The sequence below is a fragment of the Phyllobates terribilis genome, unplaced genomic scaffold (assembly GCF_046119375.1).
Source record: "Phyllobates terribilis strain yellow unplaced genomic scaffold, ASM4611937v1 Scaffold_89__1_contigs__length_6337102, whole genome shotgun sequence".
Lineage (NCBI taxonomy): Eukaryota > Metazoa > Chordata > Amphibia > Anura > Dendrobatidae > Phyllobates > Phyllobates terribilis.
In genome coordinates this window covers 5,864,533-5,888,612 of record NW_027362849.1, presented here as the reverse complement: position 1 = coordinate 5,888,612, position 24,080 = coordinate 5,864,533, and the positions used below count along the sequence as shown (strand labels likewise).

Below are 24,080 nucleotides of genomic sequence, written 5' to 3'. Positions count from 1 at the left end.
ATACCAGTCTCACCGAGAAGGTAGCCATATATGGAGAGGCTACCTCCGGGTGTGGCCGACAGCAAGCAGCCATGGGACCGCCCCAGAAAGGGGAGAGGAGAGAAGAAAACTGGGAGACAGGGTGTGGTCTTGACCAGTCTAGACAGACCGCACCTGGCAGGCAACATGAAGGGAAGTGCACCAGGAGTCCCTGCCAGCGGCCTGCTACGACCTGAGGCACCCCTCACCCTGGAGGAGGTAGTTTGCCGGGAGGATTCGGAGTTCCTCTATGCCGGGATGGAGGACCTGACCGGGAGAATGGAGAGGGCCCAGCAAGATGCCATCGCCAGCTGGAAAAAGGAGATAGTAGAGAGGATGGCGAACCGGCAGCAGCCAGCGCTGCAAAGCACAGGCAGCGCCCCAGCCTTGGCGGATCCGGACCAGCACCAGGAGGCAGAGTGCAGCGCAAGAGCGGCCGCGGGAGCAGGTAAGAGGAGCCTCCCTGTCCCGGGCGCTAGAGGCGCTGACCTGCTCCTGGCCCTCTGGTGGAACCGTCGACCCCGGGCGCTACTGACGCAGACCCGCTCCTGACACCCCAGCAAGGCCCTCCGCCCCCGGGCGCGGAAGACGCGGACCCGTTCCGGGCCCTCCTTCCAGGTCATCTGTCCCCGGGCGCGCACGCCCTAGACGTCCTCTGGGGCTCGGGACCGTCACCTCTGGGCACCAGCAACACCGGCCCGCTCCTGGGCCCCTTACGGGAACCGCTTACCCAGACACCCGAGTGGGTGTACGGACGCCGACCCTGGGATTGGACCGCAGAGGTGGAAGACCAGCGGCTCCCACTATTACCAGCTCCCCCACCCCCCGCCGTCTCCCGAAGTGAGGAGGATCAATTTGACTGGGATAACCCTGGGGAAGACCTCATGGGGTTTCCCCGAGAAACAAAAGCAGAGGCTGCCCGCAGAAGAGAGGACTGCAAGAGGGAAGTGGAGCAGCTCGAGAAGGAGTGCCACATCCGGCGGGTGCGTTAGGAGAGACTGGAGGCCCGGAACATGGAGGAGAAGGCCAGGGCCCGCAAGGACAGGAAGTCAGCATAAGGTCCCCGTGCCGAAGGGACCGTAGTGAAGTTCAACCAGCATGGAGGATGGGGTTTCATCCGGGATCCACAGGCCAAGACGGACCTTTTCGTGAATCAGAGGGACGTGGAGTCCCACCTTAAAGAAGGACATCCGGATCGGAACTTGTACCCGGATGATTACGTCACCTACACCAGGCATAGATGTGAGAGGAACTGGTATGCCCTGAATGTCTACAGGGTGGGGAAAGTGAGCAGTTCCTCATCCTACAGCGCAGATGACCTGGCTGGGCCAGCCTATAGTGGACAAGAGCTTCCCAGGAGGGAACACCACTACTGAGCACAGTAGCTGGAACTTGAACAGTATATAGTTACCCGTAGGGGTATGGCAGAGACACTGCAAGTTTGAGATGTGAGTGTGTTTATCCAGTTACCTGGAAAGGGTACAAAAACTGTCAGGTTATGGACGGTGAATAACCGAAGAACTTTCCAGTGTAAATAGTTGCACTTATTAAAGTGCCCCCTATTGGTTTTATGTAAAAAGACCATCGAACAAAAACCCGTTTGGCGTGGCCGAAGACGTGGTCCAACACCTGGATCATCTATGCCCTGCAGCCACGCCCAGGGCCTACGTTGAGGGTTTTCGGGCGGGTCCCTCATGTTCACTGAATAGCACCTTACTAAAGAAAATGGACACCCGGTTACAGATCGTGCTGTAACTTGTTGAAGAATGTTATTAAAAGTGTTTTATAATGTTTTGACAACCAGTAACGTTCAAGAAATGTGCCTCCCATAAAGGGAAGAAATGTTATATTCATAATCTTCTATGTGAATGTGACTCGCCCCCAGGGCCGTGGGGTACTCGGCAGCCGGGCCTTATGGCTGCTCTTGGGGGATATCACGGTGGCTGGCCCGGTCCGTGGCCCAGGGCGGTCACTCAAAAGGGGGATATTTATAGGGGATATGTCGTGCCGCCACCTGTGGTGTCTGGTGAGGATCACCAGCGCTGCGACAGTCCTCTGAGGCAGGTGTTAGGGCAGCTTGAGATGGAACGGCTCCCCACAGGTGGAGCAGGCCTCAGGGCAGTGTAGAATAAATGCAGGTGCGCTGGGCGTTGTAGTGCAGGGAGGGAAACGGCGCTGGTGAAAGGAAGGGACGGAGGCAATTCGGTGCAGTCATCCAAGATTTACTCACAGTTCTTAGACAGTCCACAGGTGAACTGTACTGGTGCAAGCCTCCCGCGTCGCTCTGCGTTCACCGGGCAGGGGTTCAGTCCTTCCTCAGGCAGCTTGGGTGTACCTGGCAGAACCCCACTTTCTTATGTACCTTTCTAGACTGACTTCGCGTTGGGTCTTTCTCCCTCCTGCCATGCGCTTGCCACTGTGAATCCTGTTCGGGTGCTGCGAGGTCCCCCCTGTCCGTCGGAGTTGCACAGACCTGCTTGACCTTACTTTGGATTGAAGTGAGGGTTTGGCTTGTGGCTATAGAAGCCAGAAGCCTCCGGTTTTTCCAGCCGAGGCTTGAAGCTGCACGACTGGGCCAGGGGCCGGTCCCCTTCTTGCGACCTAGATCCTCCTGACGCTTGGCAGGTTCGGGGTGTACGGGTGCCGCCTGCATTCGCCGTACCCCCTAGGATCCCTTCTATAGAACGGAGCTTACTCCCTGCTCCCCTCCTGGGCCTCAGTCCTAGGCCCTTTGTGGTGGAGCAGAGCTCCTAAAGAGACTCTGCTCCCGGACTGTTCCTACTCAACCACACACTGTTCTTCAACTCCCCAATGCTAAAATGTCTACCTTTTATATATCTACTGTATAAGTGCTCCCATGAACTACCTCCTCCACCCACACCCACTACTGGTTCGCCCTAACTTTGGGTTCCCCCCACCCCAGCCAGGGTCAGGGCTCAGCAGAAAACTACATTGCGTCTTGCCCCTCCTGCTGGCCTGGGGTAGTGTAGTGTTGGATGTAGGTGTTGGGGTTCCGTGCAATACTCCCTCCTTACCTGATAGAAAGGGAGACACCACACCTCTGGGTGAGGTGCAGTACCTCTGTGGCGACCGAACCCTCAGGGGCGCCACAAATGCATTCCAAAATTTTGCATGTCTTTAAAAATACCCTGTTTTTTACTCTGTTCCAGCCCGCGGACGTGCTGTGCTTTACCAGGGGGGTATGTGGCGCCCCTGAGGGTTCGGTCGCCACAGAGGTGCTGCATCTCACCCAGAGGTGTGGTGTCTCACTCTCAGGTAAGGAAGAAGTACGGCTCGGGACCCTAACACCTGCATCCAACATTACACTACTCCAGTACAGAGGGCAGGGCGAGATTGCTCCTACTGGAGAGCACAGTCCCTGGTCCCAGGCTGGAGTGGGGGGGGGGACCACAGTAAGGGGGAACCATGTAGTGGGTGTGGGTGGAGGAAGCAGTTCAGGGGAGCACTGGAGAGATGATATAAGAACAGGAGCCATCTTGTGAAGTGAGGTTCAGTCAGAGGAGGAGAAGTTGAAGGAGCAGAGGCTCTGTAGGAGCTCTGCTCAGGAGGAGGGCCTGGTGAGAGGCCCAGGACTGAAAGGAAAGGAGAGAGGAGCAGGAGAAAGGCTCCAGGAATAAGGAAAGGACGCCAGGGGTACGGGCAGTGCTGGAGGCCACCCGTACGCCCGAATCTATCAGGCGGTGGAGGGGTCAGGCCGTACAAAGGGAACCGATCCCTCAACTAGCAGAGGACTCTATGCCTAACTAGAAACTGGAGGCTACAGTATTTTATGTCCTGTAGCCACAAGTCCACACCAGTCTCACCGAGAAGGTAGCCATATAGGACCCAGGGAATGGAACAGATGTCACCCGCCAAGGCCCGCTGGTTCCGGATTGGGGGCACTAGGTGTGAGGTGCAGGGAGAAGGCCAGAGAGAGAGAGAACACACAGAAGGGGGTTCTGTTAAGTACTCTGAAGTTACCTGGGGGTGGTCTGAACCCCTCCCTGAGTAAGCGCAGCACGTCGAGGGAAGTTACACTGGTACCTGTAACCTGAACTGCAACAACCGAGAGTAAAGACCCTGAGGACTGCACTACACTACCTCTGTGTTTATTACTGCACCATCAACCCCTGCACTACAACGCCCAGCATCACCTACAACAACATCTACACTGCCCTGGAGCTAAGCTCTACCTGTGGAGAGCCACACCATCCCTGCTTCAGTAACATCAGCTCTAGAGGACCTGCTGCACAGCGGTGGCTCCCTTTAGCTGCGTACCACAGGTGGCGTCACAAACTTTATAGAGTCACTATAAATCCCCTATCAATAACCCCTTTTATTGACCGCCCCGGGTCACGGACCGGGTCACCGCCACTGTGACATCCCCCAGCATCTACCGGCCCGGCACTGGGTGCCCCACGGCCCAGGGAGCGCGTCACACACTCTTGGCATTCTCTTGATGAGCTTCAAGAGGTAGTCACCAGAAATGATTTTCACTTCACAGGTGTGCCCTGTCAGGTTTAATAACTGGGATTTCTTGCCTTATAAATGGGGTTGGGACCATCAGTTGTGTTGTGCAGAAGTCTGGTGGATACACAGCTGATAGTCCTACTGAATAGACTGTTAGCTGCTTTTTTCTTGCCATAATACAAATTCTAAGTAAAGAAAAACCAGTGGCCATCATTAGTTTAAGAAATGAAGGTCAGTCAGTGTGAAAAATTGGGAAAACATTGAAAGTGTCCCCAAGTGCAGTTGCAAAAACTATCAAGCGCTACAAAGAAACTGGCTCACACGATGACCGCCCCAGGAAAGGAAGACCAAGAGTCACCTCTGCTTCTGAGGATAAGTTTATCCGAGTCACCAGCCTCAGAAATCGCAGGTTAACAGCAGCTCAGATTAGAGACTAGGTCAATGCCACACATAGTTCTAGCAGCAGACACATCTCTTCAACAACTGTTAAGAGTAGACTTTGTGCATCAGGCCTTCATCGGAATATAGCTGCTAGGAAACCACTGCTAAGGACAGGCAACAAGCAGAAGAGACTTGTTTGGGCTAAAGAACACAAGCAATGGACATTAGACCAGTGGAAATCTGTGCTTTGGTCTGATGAGTCCAAATTTGAGATCTTTGGTACCAACCACTGTGTCTTTGTGCGACGCAGAAAAGGTGAATGGTTGTACTCTACATGCCTGGTTCCCACCGTGAAGCATGGAGGAGGAGGTGTGATGGTGTGGGGATGTTTTGCTTTTGACACTGTTGGGAATTTATTCAAAATTGAAGGCATACTGAACCAGCATGGCTACCACAGCATCTTGCAGCGGCATGCTATTCAATCCGGTTTGCGTTTAGTTGGACCATCATTTATTTTTCGACCCCAAACACACCTCCAGGCTGTGTAAGGGCTATTTGACCAAGAGGGAGAGTGATGGGGTGCTACGCCAGATGACCTGGCCTCCACAGTCACCAGACCTGAACCCAATCGAGATGGTTTGGGGTGAGCTGGACCACAGAATGAAGGCAAAAGGGCTAACAAGTTCTAAGCATCTCTGGGAACTCTTTCAAGATTGTTGGAAGATCATTTCCGGTGACTACCTCTTGAAGCTCATCAAGAGAATGCCAAGAGTGTACAAAGCAGTCATCAAAGCAAAAGATGGCTACTTTAAAGAACCTAGAATATAAGACATATTTTCAGTTGTTTCACACTTTTTTGTTAAGTATATAATTCCACATGTGTTAATTCATAGTTTTGATGCCTTCAGTGTAAATGTACAATTTTCATAGTCAAGAAAATACAGAAAAATCTTTAAATGAGAAGGTGTGTCCAAACTTTTGGTCTGTACTGTATGTCCTGAGTATACTCAGCTATGAATCCCCCATGCCCCCCTGTCCTGCTGGAGAGGTCACTTCTCCTTTTCTGCCATTGGTGCGTGGTCGCTACGGGTAGCGATATGAAGGAACATGGGGGTGTCAGTGAGCAATCACTGGTACCATATATAAAGTACAACATAAGGCTGGAGCCCCTATACATGTGCGCCAGTCCCAGGCCCGATCACCACTCACCTGCTCAGTGGGCACTCCCAGGTATTCCGACAGCTGGTGGATCAGCTCCAGCTGCAGAGGTGATGGCGGACACAGGATTCCTTCCTCCTGGAAAACAACAATGAAAGCTCACTGACCTGGCTGCAGCAATCTATGCCTGCTGGTGCTCTCTGGTATCAGTCACTTTACGTTCAAGCTATTGTTCTCTGTGATCAGCCACTTTAGGCCGGAAACAGGCCCCGGTATGTACGGAGCACAGGACGTCACTCACCGTGTCCGCCCGGGGGTAGTGTCAGCTCTCGGTGTCTCCGCGCAGCTCCGGGACAGGACGAGGAGAACGGACGAGACTCATTCAAACCCAGCGCTGTGAGATTACGTCCAGCTGTGTGAAGACATGTGACAGATTCCAGAGCCAATCAGCTGCAGGTGTCGCTGTGGGCGGGGTTAGGTAACGGTCGCCGTGTGCTTGAGGCTGGAGAGGTTGTTGTGTGACCCCGGTGTACGTGCTGCGTCCAGGAGAGCTGAGTGGCCGGTGAGGTGTAAGTGGCCGTGTATACATGGGGGGTGGCCGGGTGCTAGAGGGCTCACCGCCGCGGTCTCTATGAGCTCCAGCCTCTGGCTCCATGGAAGTGTTCCTGCGTCACAGGGCCAGCATACTTTGCATCCTGTGTGCTCCTATGATGGCTCCTGACTGTGGAGCCGGACTCTGCAGCCTTTCTCACCTGTGATGGAAAAAGGGCAAAACTTTAATTTCTACACCAGCCAAAAGTCTACCACCTGGCCCCTCATGTATGTCTCCCATAGTCATGTGACGCGGGTAGTGGGTCAGCGCTGTGCACATACATATAAAAGTCAGAGCGCTGCGCCAGTCACAGCGATGCGTCAGTCAGAGCGCTGCGTCAGTCAGAGCGCTGCGTCAGTCAGAGCGCTGCGCCAGTCACAGCGATGCGTCAGTCAGAGCGCTGCGTCAGTCAGAGCGCTGCGTCAGTCAGGGGGCTGCGTCAGTCAGAGCGCTGCACCAGTCAGAGCGCTGCATCAGTCAGAGCGCTGCGCCAGTCACAGCGATGCGTCAGTCAGAGCGCTGCGTCAGTCAGAGCGCTGCGTCAGTCAGGGGGCTGCATCAGTCAGAGCGCTGCATTAGTCACGGGGCTGCGTCAGTCAGAGCGCTGCGTCAGTCAGAGCGCTGCGCCAGTCAGAGCGCTGCGTCAGTCAGGGGGCTGCGTCAGTCAGAGCGCTGCGTCAGTCACAGCGATACGTGAGTCAGAGCGTTGCCCCAGTCAGAGCACTGCGTCAGTCAGAGCGCTGCACCAGTCAGAGCGCTGCGTCAGTCAGAGCGCTGCGTCATTCAGAGCGCTGCATCAGTCAGAGCGCTGCGTCAGTCAGAGCGCTGCATCAGTCAGGGGGCTGTGTCAGTCAGAGCGCTGTGTCAGTCAGGGGGCTGCATCAGTCAGAGTGCTGCATCAGTAAGGGGGCTGCGCCAGTCAGAGCGCTGTGTCAGTCAGAGTGCTGCGTCAGTCAGGGGGCTGCGTCAGTCACAGCGATACGTCAGTCAGAGCGTTGCCCCAGTCAGAGCACTGCGTCAGTCAGAGCGCTGCGCCAGTCAGAGCGCTGCGTCAGTCAGAGCGCTGCATCAGTCAGAGCGCTGCGTCAGTCAGAGCGCTGCATCAGTCAGAGCGCTGCATCAGTCAGGGGGCTGTGTCAGTCAGGAGGCTGCGTCAGTCAGGGGGCTGCGTCAGTCACAGCGATGCGTCAGTCAGAGCGCTGCATCAGTCAGAGCGCTGCGTCAGTCAGAGCGCTGCATCAGTCAGAGCGCTGCATCAGTCAGGGGGCTGTGTCAGTCAGGGGGCTGTGTCAGTCAGGGGGCTGCATCAGTCAGGGGGCTGGGTCAGTCAGAGCGCTGTGTAAGTCAGAGCGCTGCATCAGTCAGGGGGCTGCGTCAGTCACAGCGATGTGTCAGTCAGAGCGCTGCATCAGTCAGAGCGCTGCGTCAGTCAGAGCGCTGCATCAGTCAGAGCGCTGCATCAGTCAGGGGGCTGTGTCAGTCAGGGGGCTGCATCAGTCAGGGGGCTGCATCAGTCAGAGCGCTGTGTAAGTCAGAGCGCTGCATCAGTCAGGGGGCTGCATCAGTCAGAGCGCTGCGCCAGTCAGAGCGCTGCGCCAGTCACAGCGATGCGTCAGTCAGAGCGCTGCGTCAGTCAGAGCGCTGCGTCAGTCAGGGGGCTGCGTCAGTCAGAGCGCTGCACCAGTCAGAGCGCTGCATCAGTCAGAGCGCTGCGCCAGTCACAGCGATGCGTCAGTCAGAGCGCTGCGTCAGTCAGAGCGCTGCGTCAGTCAGGGGGCTGCATCAGTCAGAGCGCTGCATTAGTCACGGGGCTGCGTCAGTCAGAGCGCTGCGTCAGTCAGAGCGCTGCGCCAGTCAGAGCGCTGCGTCAGTCAGGGGGCTGCGTCAGTCAGAGCGCTGCGTCAGTCACAGCGATACGTGAGTCAGAGCGTTGCCCCAGTCAGAGCACTGCGTCAGTCAGAGCGCTGCACCAGTCAGAGCGCTGCGTCAGTCAGAGCGCTGCGTCATTCAGAGCGCTGCATCAGTCAGAGCGCTGCGTCAGTCAGAGCGCTGCATCAGTCAGGGGGCTGTGTCAGTCAGAGCGCTGTGTCAGTCAGGGGGCTGCATCAGTCAGAGTGCTGCATCAGTAAGGGGGCTGCGCCAGTCAGAGCGCTGTGTCAGTCAGAGTGCTGCGTCAGTCAGGGGGCTGCGTCAGTCACAGCGATACGTCAGTCAGAGCGTTGCCCCAGTCAGAGCACTGCGTCAGTCAGAGCGCTGCGCCAGTCAGAGCGCTGCGTCAGTCAGAGCGCTGCATCAGTCAGAGCGCTGCGTCAGTCAGAGCGCTGCATCAGTCAGAGCGCTGCATCAGTCAGGGGGCTGTGTCAGTCAGGAGGCTGCGTCAGTCAGGGGGCTGCGTCAGTCACAGCGATGCGTCAGTCAGAGCGCTGCATCAGTCAGAGCGCTGCGTCAGTCAGAGCGCTGCATCAGTCAGAGCGCTGCATCAGTCAGGGGGCTGTGTCAGTCAGGGGGCTGTGTCAGTCAGGGGGCTGCATCAGTCAGGGGGCTGGGTCAGTCAGAGCGCTGTGTAAGTCAGAGCGCTGCATCAGTCAGGGGGCTGCGTCAGTCACAGCGATGTGTCAGTCAGAGCGCTGCATCAGTCAGAGCGCTGCGTCAGTCAGAGCGCTGCATCAGTCAGAGCGCTGCATCAGTCAGGGGGCTGTGTCAGTCAGGGGGCTGCATCAGTCAGGGGGCTGCATCAGTCAGAGCGCTGTGTAAGTCAGAGCGCTGCATCAGTCAGGGGGCTGCATCAGTCAGAGCGCTGCGCCAGTCAGAGCGCTGCGTCAGTCAGAGATTTAACCTGGGGCAGGTGTGGACATTACAGGAGACTTGCAAAATACACACACACACACACACACACACACACACACACACAGCCCCTCTGCAAAATATATACACACACACTGCTCCTGTGTAAAATACATACACACACAGGGCCGGCTCCAGGTTTTTGAGTCTCAGTGGGCCCCTTTAATACATACAATGATTCATGATGCACAGATACCGCAGAGAAATATAGGTTTACATTCTGGTTTATATTCTGCAGAGGGGCTGTGTCTGTGTCTGTGTGTGTGTCTGTGTGTGTGTGTGTGTACACTACCGTTCAAAAGTTTGCGGTCACCCAGACAATTTTGTGTTTTCCATGAAAAATCATACTTTTATTTATCAAATGAGTTGCCAAATGAATAGAAAATATAGTCCAGACATTGACAAGGTTAGAAATAATGATTTTTATTTGAAAGAATAATTTTCTCCTTCAAACTTTGCTTTTGTCAAAGAATGCTCCCTTTTGCCGCAATTACAGCATTGCAGACCTTTGGCATTCTAGCTGTTAATTTGCTGAGGTAATCTTGAGAAATTTCCCCCCATGCTTCCTGAAGCCCCTCCCACAAGTTGGATTGGCTTGATGGGCACTTTTTGCGTACCATACGGTCAAGCTGCTCCCACAACAGATAAATGGGTTTGAGATCTGGTGACTGCGCTGGCCACTCCATTACAGATAGAATACCAGCTGCCTGCTTCTTCCCTAAATAGTTCATGCATAATTTGCAGGTGTGCTTTGGGTCATTGTCCTGTTGTAGGATGAAATTGGCTCCAATCAAGCGCTGTCCACAGGGTATGGCATGGCGTTGCAAAATGGAGTGATAACCTTCCTTACTCAAAATCCCATTTACCTTGTCCAAATCTCCCACTTTACCAGCACCAAAGCAACTCCAGACCATCAGATTACCTCCACCATGCTTGACAGATGGCGTCAGGCACTCTTCCAGCATCTTTTCAGTTGTTCTGCATCTCACAAATGTTCTTCTGTGTGATCCAAACACCTCAAACTTTGATTCGTCTGTCCATAAAACTTTTTTACAATCTTCTTCTGTCCAATGTCTGTGTTCTTTTGCCCATATTAATCTTTTCCTTTTATTAGCCAGTCTCAAATATGGATTTTTCTTTGCCACTTTGCCCTGAAGGCCAGCATCCCGGAGTCTCCTCTTCGCTGTAGACGTTGACACTGGCGTTTTGCGTGTACTATTTAATGAAGCTGCCATTTGAGGAGCTTTGAGGCGTCAATTTCTCAAACTAGAGACTCTAATGTACTTGTCTTGTTGCTCAGTTGTGCAGCGGGGCCTCCCACTTCTCTTTCTACTCTGGTTAGAGCCTGTTTGTTCTCTCCTCTGAAGGGAGTAGTACACACCATTGTAGGAAATCTTCAGTTTCTTGGCAATTTCTCACATGGAATAGCCTTCATTTCTAAGAACAAGAATAGACTGTCGAGTTTCACATGAAAGTTCTCTTTTTCTGGCCATTTTGAGAGTTTCATAGAACAAACAAATGTAATGCTCCAGATTCTCAACTAGCTCAATGGAAGGTCAACTTTATAGCTTCTCAAATCAGCCAAACCATTTTCAGCTGGGCTAACATACTTGTGCAAGGGTTTTCTAGGGTTTTCTAAACATCCATTAGCCTTCTTACACAGTTAGCAAACACAATGTACCATTAAAACACTGGAGTGGTGGTTGTTAGAAATGGGCCTCTATTCACCTATGTAGATATTGCAATAAAAACAAGACTTTTGCAGCTAGAATAGTCATTTACCACATTAACAATGTAAAATAGCACAATTCATGGAAAAAGTAGTATGTACACCACAATTCTAATGTATATTTTAAATCACCATTACATATAATGTTATACTCAATACTACCATATTATGGACAATATAGGCTCCATCGTCAAATAGACATAGAGAGCACAGGGAAAAAAGACAAAGTTATAACAAATTTATTACAGATAATCAATTAGGCACACAACAGGGGTAAGTGCAGATAATATGTGAAGCTAAAAAATGACCCTCCCCACATAGCGACCCCCAAAATAGATCCAACATTACACATAATAAAATCATTGATTTTAAATATATATAGAAACAGAGGAACCATCACCATGGAGTAATAACAGCAGATAGCATCTCCATATACAGTACAGACCAAAAGTTTGGACACACCTTCTCATTTAAAGATTTTTCTGTATTTTCATGACTATGAAAATTGTACATTCACACTGAAGGCATCAAAACTATGAGTTAACACATGTGGAATTATATACTTAACAAAAAAGTGTGAAACAACTGAAAATATGTCTTATATTCTAGGTTCTTCAAAGCAGCCACCTTTTGCTTTGATGACTGCTTTGCACACTCTTGGCATTCTCTTGATGAGCTTCAAGAGGTAGTCACCGGAAATGGTTTTCACTTCACAGGCGTGCCCTGTCAGGTTTAATAAGTGGGATTTCTTGCCTTATAAATGGGGTTGGGACCATCAGTTGTGTTGTGCAGAAGTTAGGTGGATACACAGCTGATAGTCCTACTGAATAGACTGTCAGAATTTGTATTATGGCAAGAAAAAAGCAGCTAAGTAAAGAAAAACAAGTGGCCATCATTACTTTAAGAAATGAAGGTCAGTCAGCGTGAAAAATTGGGCAAACTTTGAAAGTGTCCCCAAGTGCAGTTGCAAAAACCATCAAGCGCTACAAAGAAACTGGCTCACATGAGGACCGCCCCAGGAAAGGAAGACGAAGAGTCACCTAAAACATATAATAAATTGGGTACAGTAGTTCAATGTAGTTTGTGGGGAATATTTTTCATAAGAATTTGGGAAAGTTATGAAATGTCCTATAAATGTCTGTCCTATTCCTGATCAAAGGGTCTAGACTTTTAGCTGAGATGAATCTGTGCTACAGTAAATTTATCACTTAAACATGAGCCATGTATAAGGGAGTGAGTCGGAGTCGTGGAGTTGGAGGTTTGGCTTACCGACTCCACAGCCCTGTGCATGATTGCTGCAAAGTATGTTTTCCTCTTGACCCTCTCTTGTTTCCGAGAAAATATAATTTTAAATGACGTCCAGGAACCATAAGGAGAGAGATGTGATTAGTCTGATGTGATAAGGGACTCCCTCAGTCATCTGGAGTGGGGCGGAAAGAAGCCAGCTGAGTACATCATCAAATTAGCTGGGTCTCTCCCAATAGTCTCCGCCTGGTTTTTCAAACCTACCTGTCTGCAATCGCACAGACAGGCTCTGATTCATCCTGCCCGTGGTTCGAGCAGCATGAATCGAATGACAGGCCCCCTTTACTATTGAAAAGCCTGCTCAGGATTCATTTGTGGTAACAAAGAATTGGCCATTCATTAGTTACATAAAATAGAACATAATTGGGGGAACACTATAACTTTCACCCTTGAAGCCAATTTTCTATATAACGGTATTACATCTTTTACAGGCAATTCACTAATTGTGTGAAAATCCTAATCACTGTAAAAGACCGAGGAGTGAGCTAGGTATGATGGTGAGCCTGGAGAACATTAAGAACAGGTAAACTCATTGCGTGTAATGCTGGGGCTGAGCTTGTGTACAGCTGTCGTGAAGTATTAGCTGGTAGTAGTGGTGTCCGTACAAAGTGAGTGTACATCCAGCAGAAATGCTGTCACTGTAATGCCCTGGATGTCTGGGCACATGGGCCTGTGTTTTTGGGTAGTCCTCACTGCATTGTATGCCTTGGCATATGTATCCTTGTTTGGACAACTCTCTCTGTAGCCAGTCTTTTGATGATCTTCATATTTTTCATACAAATTGTCATGAATTAAATGTAGTCCACCATTAGCTCTAGTGTGTGCACTAGACAAGCGGGTGTTGTGTATCTAGAACAATTTTCCATTTTGTAATATTTAAAGGGGTCTTCCATTTTCAGGAAAGTTGTCCTTACACGCAATTTATTGTAATAAAAACGAACTGTATTATGCATCCTCGAAGGATCCAGTGCTGAGTGCTGCTTCTCCGGGTGTCTGTTATTGTCTGCAGTGCCGTCATCACGTCGGCAGTGCTGAAGCCAATCAGTGACCTCAGCGGCTTTGTCCTTGTAGACAGCATGAGCCGCTGACCTCACTGATTTCCTGCAGCATTGTCGTCGTGATATCAGTGCTCCAAATAATAAAATAAGAGCCATGGTTCGACTCAGCAGTAAGTAAAGCACAGTTTCTTTGTTTCACAACAAATTGCACCTTGGGACACAACTTTCCTGAAAAAAACAGCCAGACAAATAATAATAAACTCTTTAATGTTTATTAAAGGGGTTGTCTCAAATTTGCAAGTTAATATTGCAAAGTGCTTGTAAAATCAGGGCAACTTTGCAATTTACTTATTTATTGTTATTGTCCACTTCTGCAGTGGCCGATTTCCTAGGCTGCACTGATGGCGGCTTTTCCAATGCGGAAAGTGTGTTTTTTGGGTGAGCTGCTCAGTCATGCCGCTGGAAAGAACCGTCAGTCTTCAGAAGAGCACTGCTCCCTAGGAAGCTAGGAGGCCGAGAGGTGGCACACTCCTGAAGAAAGAGGATGATACAACCCCTTTAATCAGTACTTTTTATAGTGACCTTTTCCAGAACAAGAAGACAACAGAGCTCTCCTGTGATATATGGATAAATTCTATTTTTTTTCAGTGACATGAATAATCGTAGCAAAGTACTCGCCCATCAGATTCACGTGTCATTAGGTGTGCCAGGTCACTTGCTTACACCAGAAACCAAGAACAAGCAAAACAACCTACAGTTCTTCATTTCAAGTGCAAACAAAAGAGCCGAAACCATAACACTCCACATCCATGGACTTGATGATCTGGTAAGGGTCATCTGTTTGATATTGCCATACTGCACACAGAACTTATTATAGCTTCGATCCACTTTTTAAAAGGGCGTCCAAGATTTTTTTTTTTTAAAGAATGGCTTAAAATATCTCTCTATTCAGGTAAATATTAAGCTGCAAAATTCTGCCTAATTTATTTTGTTTAATTTTTTTTTTTTTTGTAGGAAGAAGTGACCACTATGGACTTTCAGGATAGGAAATACCTATGTTAAGAAACATTATTAAAGGTGAAAGGTGTCATCAGCTTTACATTTCAGACAGCAATCAGAAGGTGCACTGTGCGAGTGAAGCCAGACCTGGTCACAGAGGTAGGAAAAAATGAAAAAATATTTTAACTTGGGATTGCTGTTTTGTGGAGAAAAAAAATTACACTGCTGTCGCACCAATTTTCATAAAACAGAGTGTGGTGGGTTTTAGTGGGAGGGATTGATGTAAATTGTAGCGGAAATTTGAGTCAGTTCATAAATGTTGGAGTTTGTGTTGGCGCACCTGCAGCACAAGATGTGCCAAATTTATTATGAGGCATATACCATATTTTTCGGACTATAAGACGCACCCCAAATTTTGGGGTGGAATATAGAAAAAAATATATTTTTATAAGATGGGGGTCCGTTTTATAGTCTGAATAGGTACAGTATCTTATCTGGGGGGCAGTGGAGCGAAGGTCACAGGAGGCAGGGTCCTTCAGGAATCCGGTGCTCCAGCAGCGGGGAGTTGCGGTGGAGCTGGATTGCAGGGCCCTCTGTGGCGCCCCTGAGGGTTCAGTCGCCACAGAGTTACTGCGCCTCACCCAGAGGTGTGGTATCTCCTTCTCTCAGGTAAGGATGGAGTACTGCCCGGGACCCCAACACCTGCACTCAACACCACACTACTCCAGGCCGGCTGGAAGGGCCTTATGCACTTGTTTTGCTTCCCCGTCCCTGGCTGGAGAAGGGGGAACCAAAGAGAGGGGGAACCATGTAGTGGATGTGGGTGGAGGACGTAGTTCAGGGGAGCACTTTAGGAAGATATAAAAAGGGAAGCCATCTTAGAAACAGCGTTCAGTTCAGTCGGAGAGGAAGCAAGAAAGAGGAGGGGAGCAGAGTCTCTTCAGGAGCTCTGCTCCACAGTGGGGTCTAGTAAGGAAGGCCCAGGAGGGGAGCAGAGGAGTAAGGCTCCAGTAAGGAAAGGGATTCCAGGGGTATGGAAGGAGCAGGAGGCCACCCGTACACCCGAATCTGCCAGGTGTCAGAGGGATCAGGCCGCAAGAAGGGAACCGGTCCCTGGACTGGCCGAGTACTCCACGTCTCAGCCAGAAAACCGGAGGCTTCTGCACTTCCAAGGTGCAGTTGCCATACTCTCATCTAAGCCACCGAAAAGGGCACCAAGTAGGTCCGGGATCTCAGAGTACCCGTTCGGGACTTTGTTTGCGAGGCGCAGGGCAGGAGGGAGAAGACAAAGCGCGGGAAGTCGGTCAAGAAAGGAACATACAAAAATGAGGTCCCGTTAAGCGCTTCTCATATACTAGAGAGAGTGCTGAACCCCTGTCTGGCAAACGCAGTGCGACGCGGGAGGCTGACACCCGTACAGTGTACCTGAGGAACCTAAAAAGAACTGTGAGTAAACTCGGATGACTGCACTCCACTGCCTTTGTCAGTTATTTTCGCTGCGCCATCTCTCCTGCACTACAACCCCCAGCATTACCATCAACCCTGCACTGCCCTGCAGCAGAAGAGTTGGCTGGGGCCCGGTGGCTGGCTGGGGCCCGGTGGCTGGCTGGGGCCCGATCCATGTCTGGGGCCCGGTCCATAGCTAGGGGCCTGGCTGAGGCCCGGTCCATGGCTGGGGGCCTGGCTGAGACCCGGTCCATGGCTGGTGGCCTGGCTGAGGCCCGGGGCTTGGCGATCTGGCGTGGCTGCGCGCCACTGAGGCCTGCCTGGGGACCGGTGGTGGTGGCAGCGGCAGCAAAGGAGGAGGAGGTGAGATGCTGCGAGTTTCTGTCTGGGAGAAGGTGCGGGATGGACTGGATGCAGGCAGTGTCTAGCTGCGGGCTTGGGCAGGTGAGCGGCGCAGGTTTCCGGTGTGTGCGGCCATCTTCCTGAAGCTGCTATCTACATGAAAATGGCTGCCTGAGCTTCAAGTCAGCGCATGCGCCGGCTCGGGTGGCCATTTTCCTGCGGATCACAGCTTCAGGAAGATGACCGTGCACACTGGAAACCTGTGCCGCTCACAGGGCCCAAAGCCAGACACTTCCCGTATCAAGTCCAAACCGCGTCTGCCCCCAGCCAGACACCCGCAGCATCTCACCTCCTTTGCTGCCACCACCACCACCGGGTTCTTGAAGGAGGGAGGCCCCGCTATCTCGCTCCACCACCACCGCAGGTAAGCAGCGTTTGGAACATAAGTCGCACCCCCCATTTTCCTCCCAAATTTGGGGGGGAAAAGTGCGTCTTATGGTCTGAAAAATACGGTACATCTGAGTAAGCTTGATGCTTGTTAATCCAGTAAGCAAGCTTCTGTTTAAAGGGGTTCTCCTCCAAGAACGTAATAAAATGGCCCCGTCACATAATTTAAATGCAACCCTTTCTACTCGTCAGGACTGGCTGCACTCTGAAAAAAACACTGCTTCTGAGACCTGTGTGTCAACTGTCAGAAGCTGTATCGTACGCACACATACTTACATGATCTGAGGGGAAGCCTGTGACTGAAGAAGAAGAAAATCTTCTCTTCAGCTGACTGAGCACAGATGACTGAGACTGCATACGAATATCCTTTGTATTCAGTCAGCCAAGAAGATTTCTTTTTTCTTTCTATTCTCTTCTCTCGATTTCTTCGCTCTTCCTGACATGTGACTAGGACATGCTGTGTTTGAATTGTGATTGCGATTTCATTACATTCCTGGAGCACCCCTTTAACAACCTAGTCTATGAAACTTCACTCAACTTTTTTTTTTTTTTTCTCCTCGCCAAAATTGGAAAAAAAAAAAACCTGTCAAAACAGGATGCCTATCCTTTTGCTGTACCTTTTATTGTGAAAAGTAAATGATCCATCTGGAGCTTGCTCTTGTAGCCTTTATCATGTGTCCTGTTTCATCTGGTTTTAAAAGTAAATCTGACAAAAAGTACTTTTTAAAAGGGTGCAAGAAATGAACTGGATTTTCCTAGAAAGGGTTCACAGATAGAATAGTGTTAGTTACGGAAGCTGTCTTGTCCAGTGTTGCTATTAACCTGCAGCTATAGGGTTAATCTTCAAGTTAATATTGTTATGAAGGTTCCCTGCCATAGTGCTGAAAGTGCTTGCCTAGGAGAAAATGTAACTTTATTTCTCCCAGGAGCCTGGGACTTTCAGTCATGCAGGTGTATTAGTAGAAATGAGTCACTGCTCACAGCACTGAGCGGAGTGGCTGTGTCCAGGCCCCGGCACTGACTGACAACTAGCTTTGCACTGATGCATTGCTGAATACGGGCATATGCCATCTCTCTTAATGCTGTGAGTAGTGACTGTAATTGTTCCAGTAACGCCTGTGACGCGCCCCCTGGGCCGTGTGTGGAGGAATACCCGGAGCCGGGTCTCTGTGTGATGCTAGGGGTTGTAGTCTCCGTGGCGGAGACCCGGTCCCGTGGCTCAGGGTAGTCAAACCAGTGGCGGATCTGTTTACTTGGTTTTGTAATGTTTAAATATCCGACTACGCCACCCGTGGATTGCGGTCACTGAAAACCGCCGCTGCGGGGCAGACCGCTGAGGCTGATGTTGTGTGCGCAGCAGAGGGTAGTATAACTCCCCACGGGAGGAGTATAGCCTCAGGGCAGCGTGTGTAGATGGTGAGGGTTGTGGTACATGGGCGCAGCAGAAATGACTCCGTGCAGTGCAGTTCAGGGTCTTTACTGTTGGTAAGGAAGGAGGCCCTGCCGGGAGTACTGGCTAACATTAGAGGCCTGGTCAGTCTGTGAGCAAACAAGAGTCCCCCTGGCCAGGTGGAGGTGTAGGCCTTCCCATCTGACTGCACTCTTCCTGGCTACCCTGCTGTAGTCGTGTAGTAGCCCACGTCCCTGAGTGTACCGTGTGGTGCTCACCCGTATGGCTGGTGACTTGGGGCCTTTGTTGACTTCCGCTCCTCGATGGCGGTGCCTGTCCCTTGCGTGTGACTTAGCGTCTGGCCTTTCTATGGCCAGAGGACCTGAAATCCCCTGCCAGGTGGTTTCTGCTGCTGGGTGTAGAATCCCCACAGCCTCGGACTCCGGTGTCCGGTTCTCTGCGTCTTCTGCCAGGACGAGCTCCGCGTCTCCAGTCCCTGGTCTTCAGCTACTGGCTCCTACAGAGCTCCTTGCTGCTGCTTTGTCCCTCTCTCTGGACTAGACTAGACTAACCCCGCCCTAGCTCCAGTTTATAAAGGGCAGGTTCCTTCCCTCCCTGGACTGGGGCAGGAGGTGTGGCATGCAATAATGCTCCTGACCAGGAAAACCCATGCTCGCTCTCAGACATGGTATTTCTACCACTGTGGCAACCAGACCCCTGGGGTGCCACATTCCCCCCTAGTAAATTTTAGTACTCCGAGACTAAACACATTTCTAACAACATATATAAGCAATAACACAACAACATATGTACAAGGAGTTCAGTTTTTATAGGTCACGGCGCTTCCGTAACCAGGTGTCCATGTCACCAAAGATGCATTTTGAGGGACCCGTCCCAAACCCTCCACGTAGGCCCTGGGGTGGCTACAGGGCATAGATGATCTGGCGTTGGACCACGTCTTCAGCCACCTCCACGGGTTTTTGTTCTGTGGTCTGGCATAAAGGGGGCACTTAACAGGTGCAACTATTTACAAGGTACAGATCCGGTTATTCATTGTCTATAACCTGTCAGTCCATAAACCCTGTCAGGTAACTAGAGAAACATAATTAGTATTCGGGTAACAAACATAAAACATTTTAACATTTGCAAAATACAGGTATTTATCATTTCTTTTTCTAGATTCTCCAGCAAGCGGGCCTCTGACCTCTAGTGCTCCTGGTTGACCTACGTAACACACTATCTGGTGGTGTTCTTTCTGGGTCCCCTATTTCCACCCCTTGTGTAGTGGGCTCGCTAGTGTCTGCACTACAGGTGTTTGGGGATGTTACGGGTAGGCTGGGCAGCTTTCTGCATACTCTTTGGCATACCACGGGCACGGCAGGCTCACTACTAGCAGAGGGTTGATTCTCCTGGGCTGCTGATATGGAATCTTCTGCCTCCGGGGCCGGTTGCTCTCCCAACACTACTTGCTCTTCTGTAGGCCCTTGAGGGGCTGGCTGGAGAAAGGTAAGGACGGGTACCACAATAGCGTTGTTAATCTGTGTCCAGAACCGGGGAAATTCTCCGAGTACTGTACTGACCATTTCTTCCCTTTCCTCTGCGGGTTGAGGGCTATCTTGGTCTTCATCAGTGCTTTGCAGCTGCTCGGGACACTTCTTCAGGTGGTCTCTGGAGACAGTGGCTGTGGTCTCTCCTCCATCCTTACTGGTAATGCACACTTTCGGATTTTCATGACTTGAGGGCAGTACTGTGTACAGGTCTTTCTCCCACTGGTCATCCAACTTATGGAGCCGCTTTTTCCTCTTCAAGACCTGCTCTCCAGGCACCAGGGGAGCAGCGGGAGGATGCTGGTTGTAAGTCCTCTCTTGCCTTTCTCTTGCTTGAGACAGACTTCTCTCAACACTCTCCTGCACTTTCCGGTACTGCTGCTGCCGTTCTGTATCCCAGTCTGCCTCTGGCGAGGTGTCCTCAGGTGTCAGGACTCCCATATCCAGGTCAATAGGCAGCTTACCAGGTCTTGCTCTCATTAGGTAAGCCGGGGTGCAGTTGGTGGAATTTACTGGGATGTGGTTATACAAGTCCACCAGATCAGGCAGTTTTTCAGGCCACAGACTGCATTCTTCCAGGGGCAACGTTTTCAGCAAGTCTATCACCACCTGGTTCATCTTCTCACACAATCCATTGGTTTGGGGGTAATGGGGCATTGTCCTTATCTTCTTGCAGCCATAGAGGTTGCAGAACTCCTGGAAGACCTCCGCTTCGAAGGCTGGACCTTGATCAGTCAACACTTGCTCCGGATACCCGTGTGGACGGCAGAAGTGCTGCTGGAAGGCTCTGGCTGCTGTTTGAGCTGTTAAGTCCTTGACAGGGACCACCACCAGGAACCGAGAGTAGTGGTCTACGATGGTGAGGGCGTAGACGTACCCGGACCTACTTGGAGCCAGCTTCACATGGACCAGGGCTACCAGTTCTAGTGGCTGCTTGGTAATGATGGACTGCAGGGGAGTCTTCTGGCTGGCATGGTCCTTTCTTCTCAGGTTGCACGGGCCGCAGTCTCTGCACCATCTATCTTGCCCCTCTCATGCCTACCCAGAAGAACCATTCACGCAACAGGAACTCCAACTTCTTCCATCCAAAGTGCCCTGCTCCGTCGTGGTATGCCTCCAGGACCATAGCCGCGTCTCGTCTCCGGACCACTACCTGCCAGGTCAGCTCATGTGTCCGGGAGTTGACAATCCTCCGGCACAGCTTCCCCTTGTAGAGAAACAGTTTACTCTTCTCCTTCCACAGCTGTTTGGTTTCTTCCGGAGCGTCTGGGTCAAGGCGGGCACCAGCCTGTGTCAGCATCTCTTTTACCAGGTGGACGGCTGGGTCACTGTCTTGCGTCTCCTCCCAGCTGTAGTGGGGTAAGGGATTGAACGTGGCAGAGTGCCTGTCCCTTACACGGTGGGAATACTGGGTAATCCCACGACGGTGGAACGCAGGGAGTTCAATCTCTTCCAGTTCTTCTGGATCTTCCACCCGTCTGGCAAGTTCAGCATCCTGGACAGGGCGTCTGCGTTCGCATTTGTGCGTCCCGCCCGGTATTTGATGGTGAACTCATAGTTGGGTAGGCGGGCCACCCATCTCTGCTCCAGGGCACCAAGTTTTACAGTGTCCAGGTGTGTCAACGGGTTGTTGTCCATGTACACGGTGAACTTGGAAGAGGCAAGGTAATGTTTAAAGCGCTCTGTCACTGCCCATACCACCGCGAGGAACTCTAGCTTGAAGGAGCTGTAATTTTCAGGATTCCTTTCTGCTGGCATAAGCAATTAGCCGTTCTCTGCCCTGTTGCATCTGGGATAGTACGGCTCCCAGCCCCACGTTACTGGCGTCTGTGTGGAGGATGAAAGGCTGGCCGTAATCAGGGTAAGCCAGGACCTCATCCTCCGTGAGGGCCATCTTCAGCTGGCGGAAAGACTCCTCTTCCTGCTTGTCCCACCTGAAGGGCGGCTTCTGATTCTTGGTCTTTGACTGACTCAACAGGAGATCTTGCATAGGGGCTGCCATCTTGGTGAACCCGGAGATGAATCTTTGGTAGTAGCCTACCAACCCGAGGAACTGCCGCACTTCCTTTATGCTGGAGGGTTTTGGCCAGTCCTTAATCACTGTGATCTTATCAGGGTCTGGAGCTACTACGTCAGCACTCACCACATGTCCCAGGTACTGTACCTTTGGTTTCAGTAGATGACACTTGGAGGGTTTCACCTTTAGGCCGTAGCCTGCCAGGGCGTCAAACACCTCTGCCAGGTGTTTCAGATGGTCCTCATATGTTTTGGAACACACGATGACATCGTCTAGGTAGAGCAGGACCGTCTCAAAATTCCTGTGCCCTAGGCAGCACTCCATCAGCCGCTGGAAGGCTCCTGGTGCGCTGCAGAGCCCGAACGGCATACAGTTGAATTCGCTGAGACCCATCGGGGTGGTGAACGCGGTCTTCTCCTTGTCAGCCTCTGCTACAGGAACCTGCCAGTACACGCTAGTAAGATCCAAAGTGGAGAAGAAGTTAGCAGACTTTAATGCAGCTAAAGATTCCTCTATCCTAGGTAACGGGTACGCATCTTTGTGTGTGATACGGTTGACCTTTCTGTAATCGACACACATTCTCATAGTGCCATCTTTCTTTTTCACAAGAACTAGTGGAGCTGCCCAGGGGCTACAGCTGTCCCTGATTAACCCAGCCTCCTTCATTTCTCGCAACATTCCCTTGGCATTCTGATAGTGTGCAGGGGGTACAGGTCGGTATCTTTCCTTTATGGGTGGATGGTCTCCCGTGGGGATGTGATGTTCTACCCCCTTTACTTGCCCAAAGTCTAGCGAGTGTTTGCTAAAGACCCTTTCGTACTCCTGCACCACCCGGTAGACTCCCTGTTTTTGGTGTGAGGGAGTGGAGTTGGTGCCCACATGCAGCTTCTGACACCAGTCCTCCATTTGTTTCTTGGAGCCGTTACCCTCCTCTGGTTGAGATGGAGGCAAAGGTTCCACGGCCATTTTGGTTAACAGTGAACAATTTGGCTAGTGTGGCATACCGGGGCAAGTATACTTCTCTTTCCCCAATGTTTAGGATGCGGACGGGTACCCCCCCATGGGGTACATCGACCACCCCCCGTGCTGTCAAAATGGTGGGCCTACTGTCTGAGTAGACAGGTTCTACCATGGCTTGGTAGTCCCTTTCTCTTAACCCGATTGCAGTCCGGCACCAGATCACCATCTCACTCTTTGGGGGCATGGCGATAGGGAACGGGTCGCTCATCCTAACACTACCAATCTCACCACCAGACAGTTCTACCTGTTGCCTTTTCATCAGGGCTCTGATCTCTTTTTGTAAGACACGCTGCTGGCTGGAGCTGGCGTTCATCGCAAGCTGCTGTAATATGACAGTTATCTCTACAAGACAATTTTCAATAACATTAGTACCCAAGGTTATCTTAGGGTGGCTTTCACGACGGTCAATGTCCACAATAATCAGTCCTTGCGCTGGCAGTCCAACTTTACCAATTTTTATGGTCACCTCCTTGAATCCCACCTACGGTACGGGCTGACCATTGCTGGCAATGATGCTCAAATCGTCATCTGGGTAGCGGGTAATATCCGAGTCATTCCAGTACCGCTTAAAGAGCACATAGGGGATGGTGGTTACTTGTGACCCGGTGTCCAGTAGTGCACTCATAGGGATGCCATCCAGCACCACGGGTAAAACCGGTCGTCCCCCTACGTACTTATCACGCCAGCTCGATGGGCCTGAAGATCTTATGCCTGGGGGTCGGCCCTCTGCCCCATGTTGGGCCCGTTTAAATGACAGTACCTTGCCATATGTCCTGGTTGGTTGCAGCGGCGGCAGATGGGTTGTCCGTCCTGGTCGTAGCGGTTGCTTGGCCTTCCTCTGGATGATGGGATCCTCCTCCATCGACTCCAAGGGACATCCTCCAGACTGGAAGCCGGCTGGATCTTTCCTGGGGAAGACACCTGTAAAGACTGCACAGTTCTGGTTAGCGCGGCAACGCTTTTGGTCAGTTCTTGGACCTGATGGTGCAGATCTGCAGCCGGGGTTTTGTCCAAAGCCTGTGCATCAGCTCCCACAGGCTCTGCAGACAAGGGCGCCGCCTCCTGGTGGTAGGTGATAGCAGGGCGCCTGTGGGTTACAGAGCCACCTGGTGCCGGTTCTCGGAGCACCCAGATGGCCCTGTCTTTAAACTGCGCAAAGTCTAAATCAGGGTTCTGGAGGGAAATAACACGCAACTGGGTTCGGTGGGCGCTGGACAGTAGACCCTCAATGAACTGTTCAGTCAACAGCTTATCCTCATTCTGCACACTGTCAGGGTCTGCCTGCTTAATGGCTCTCAGGGCCTCCTGCAAATTGAAAGCATAGTCCCGTATACTGTCTTGTGCCCGTTGCTTGCATCCATAAAATTTTAACTTGAT

General features: G+C 51.4%; 2 protein-coding genes across 4 annotated transcripts in view; one reads left to right on the top strand and one right to left on the bottom strand.

Annotated features, from left to right (window-relative positions):
- The window catches only part of LOC141197829 (mitochondrial fission regulator 1-like), a 39,172-nt gene extending 32,723 nt beyond the window's left edge, over positions 1-6,449 (bottom strand). Inside the window, exons 1-2 of the mRNA XM_073662902.1 lie at positions 6,329-6,449; positions 6,079-6,165 (exon numbers count right to left, since the gene is read on the bottom strand). The gene's annotated coding sequence lies outside the window, so the exon portion shown is untranslated. The remainder of the gene's footprint in view (positions 1-6,078; positions 6,166-6,328) is intronic.
- A 32-nt stretch (positions 6,450-6,481) lies between these two features.
- Positions 6,482-24,080, top strand: part of LOC141197825 (armadillo repeat-containing protein 1-like) — a 32,759-nt gene continuing 15,160 nt past the window's right edge. For 2 of the 3 annotated variants that reach the window (XM_073662900.1, XM_073662901.1), the window contains exons 1-4: positions 6,482-6,596; positions 12,929-13,020; positions 14,144-14,321; positions 14,510-14,653. In XM_073662900.1, coding sequence (XP_073519001.1) covers positions 12,989-13,020; positions 14,144-14,321; positions 14,510-14,557 — 258 coding nt within the window. In that variant the 5' untranslated portion in view covers positions 6,482-6,596; positions 12,929-12,988 and the 3' untranslated portion in view covers positions 14,558-14,653. The remainder of the gene's footprint in view (positions 6,597-12,928; positions 13,021-14,143; positions 14,322-14,509; positions 14,654-24,080) is intronic. The other variant, XR_012269865.1, reaches the window with a different exon arrangement.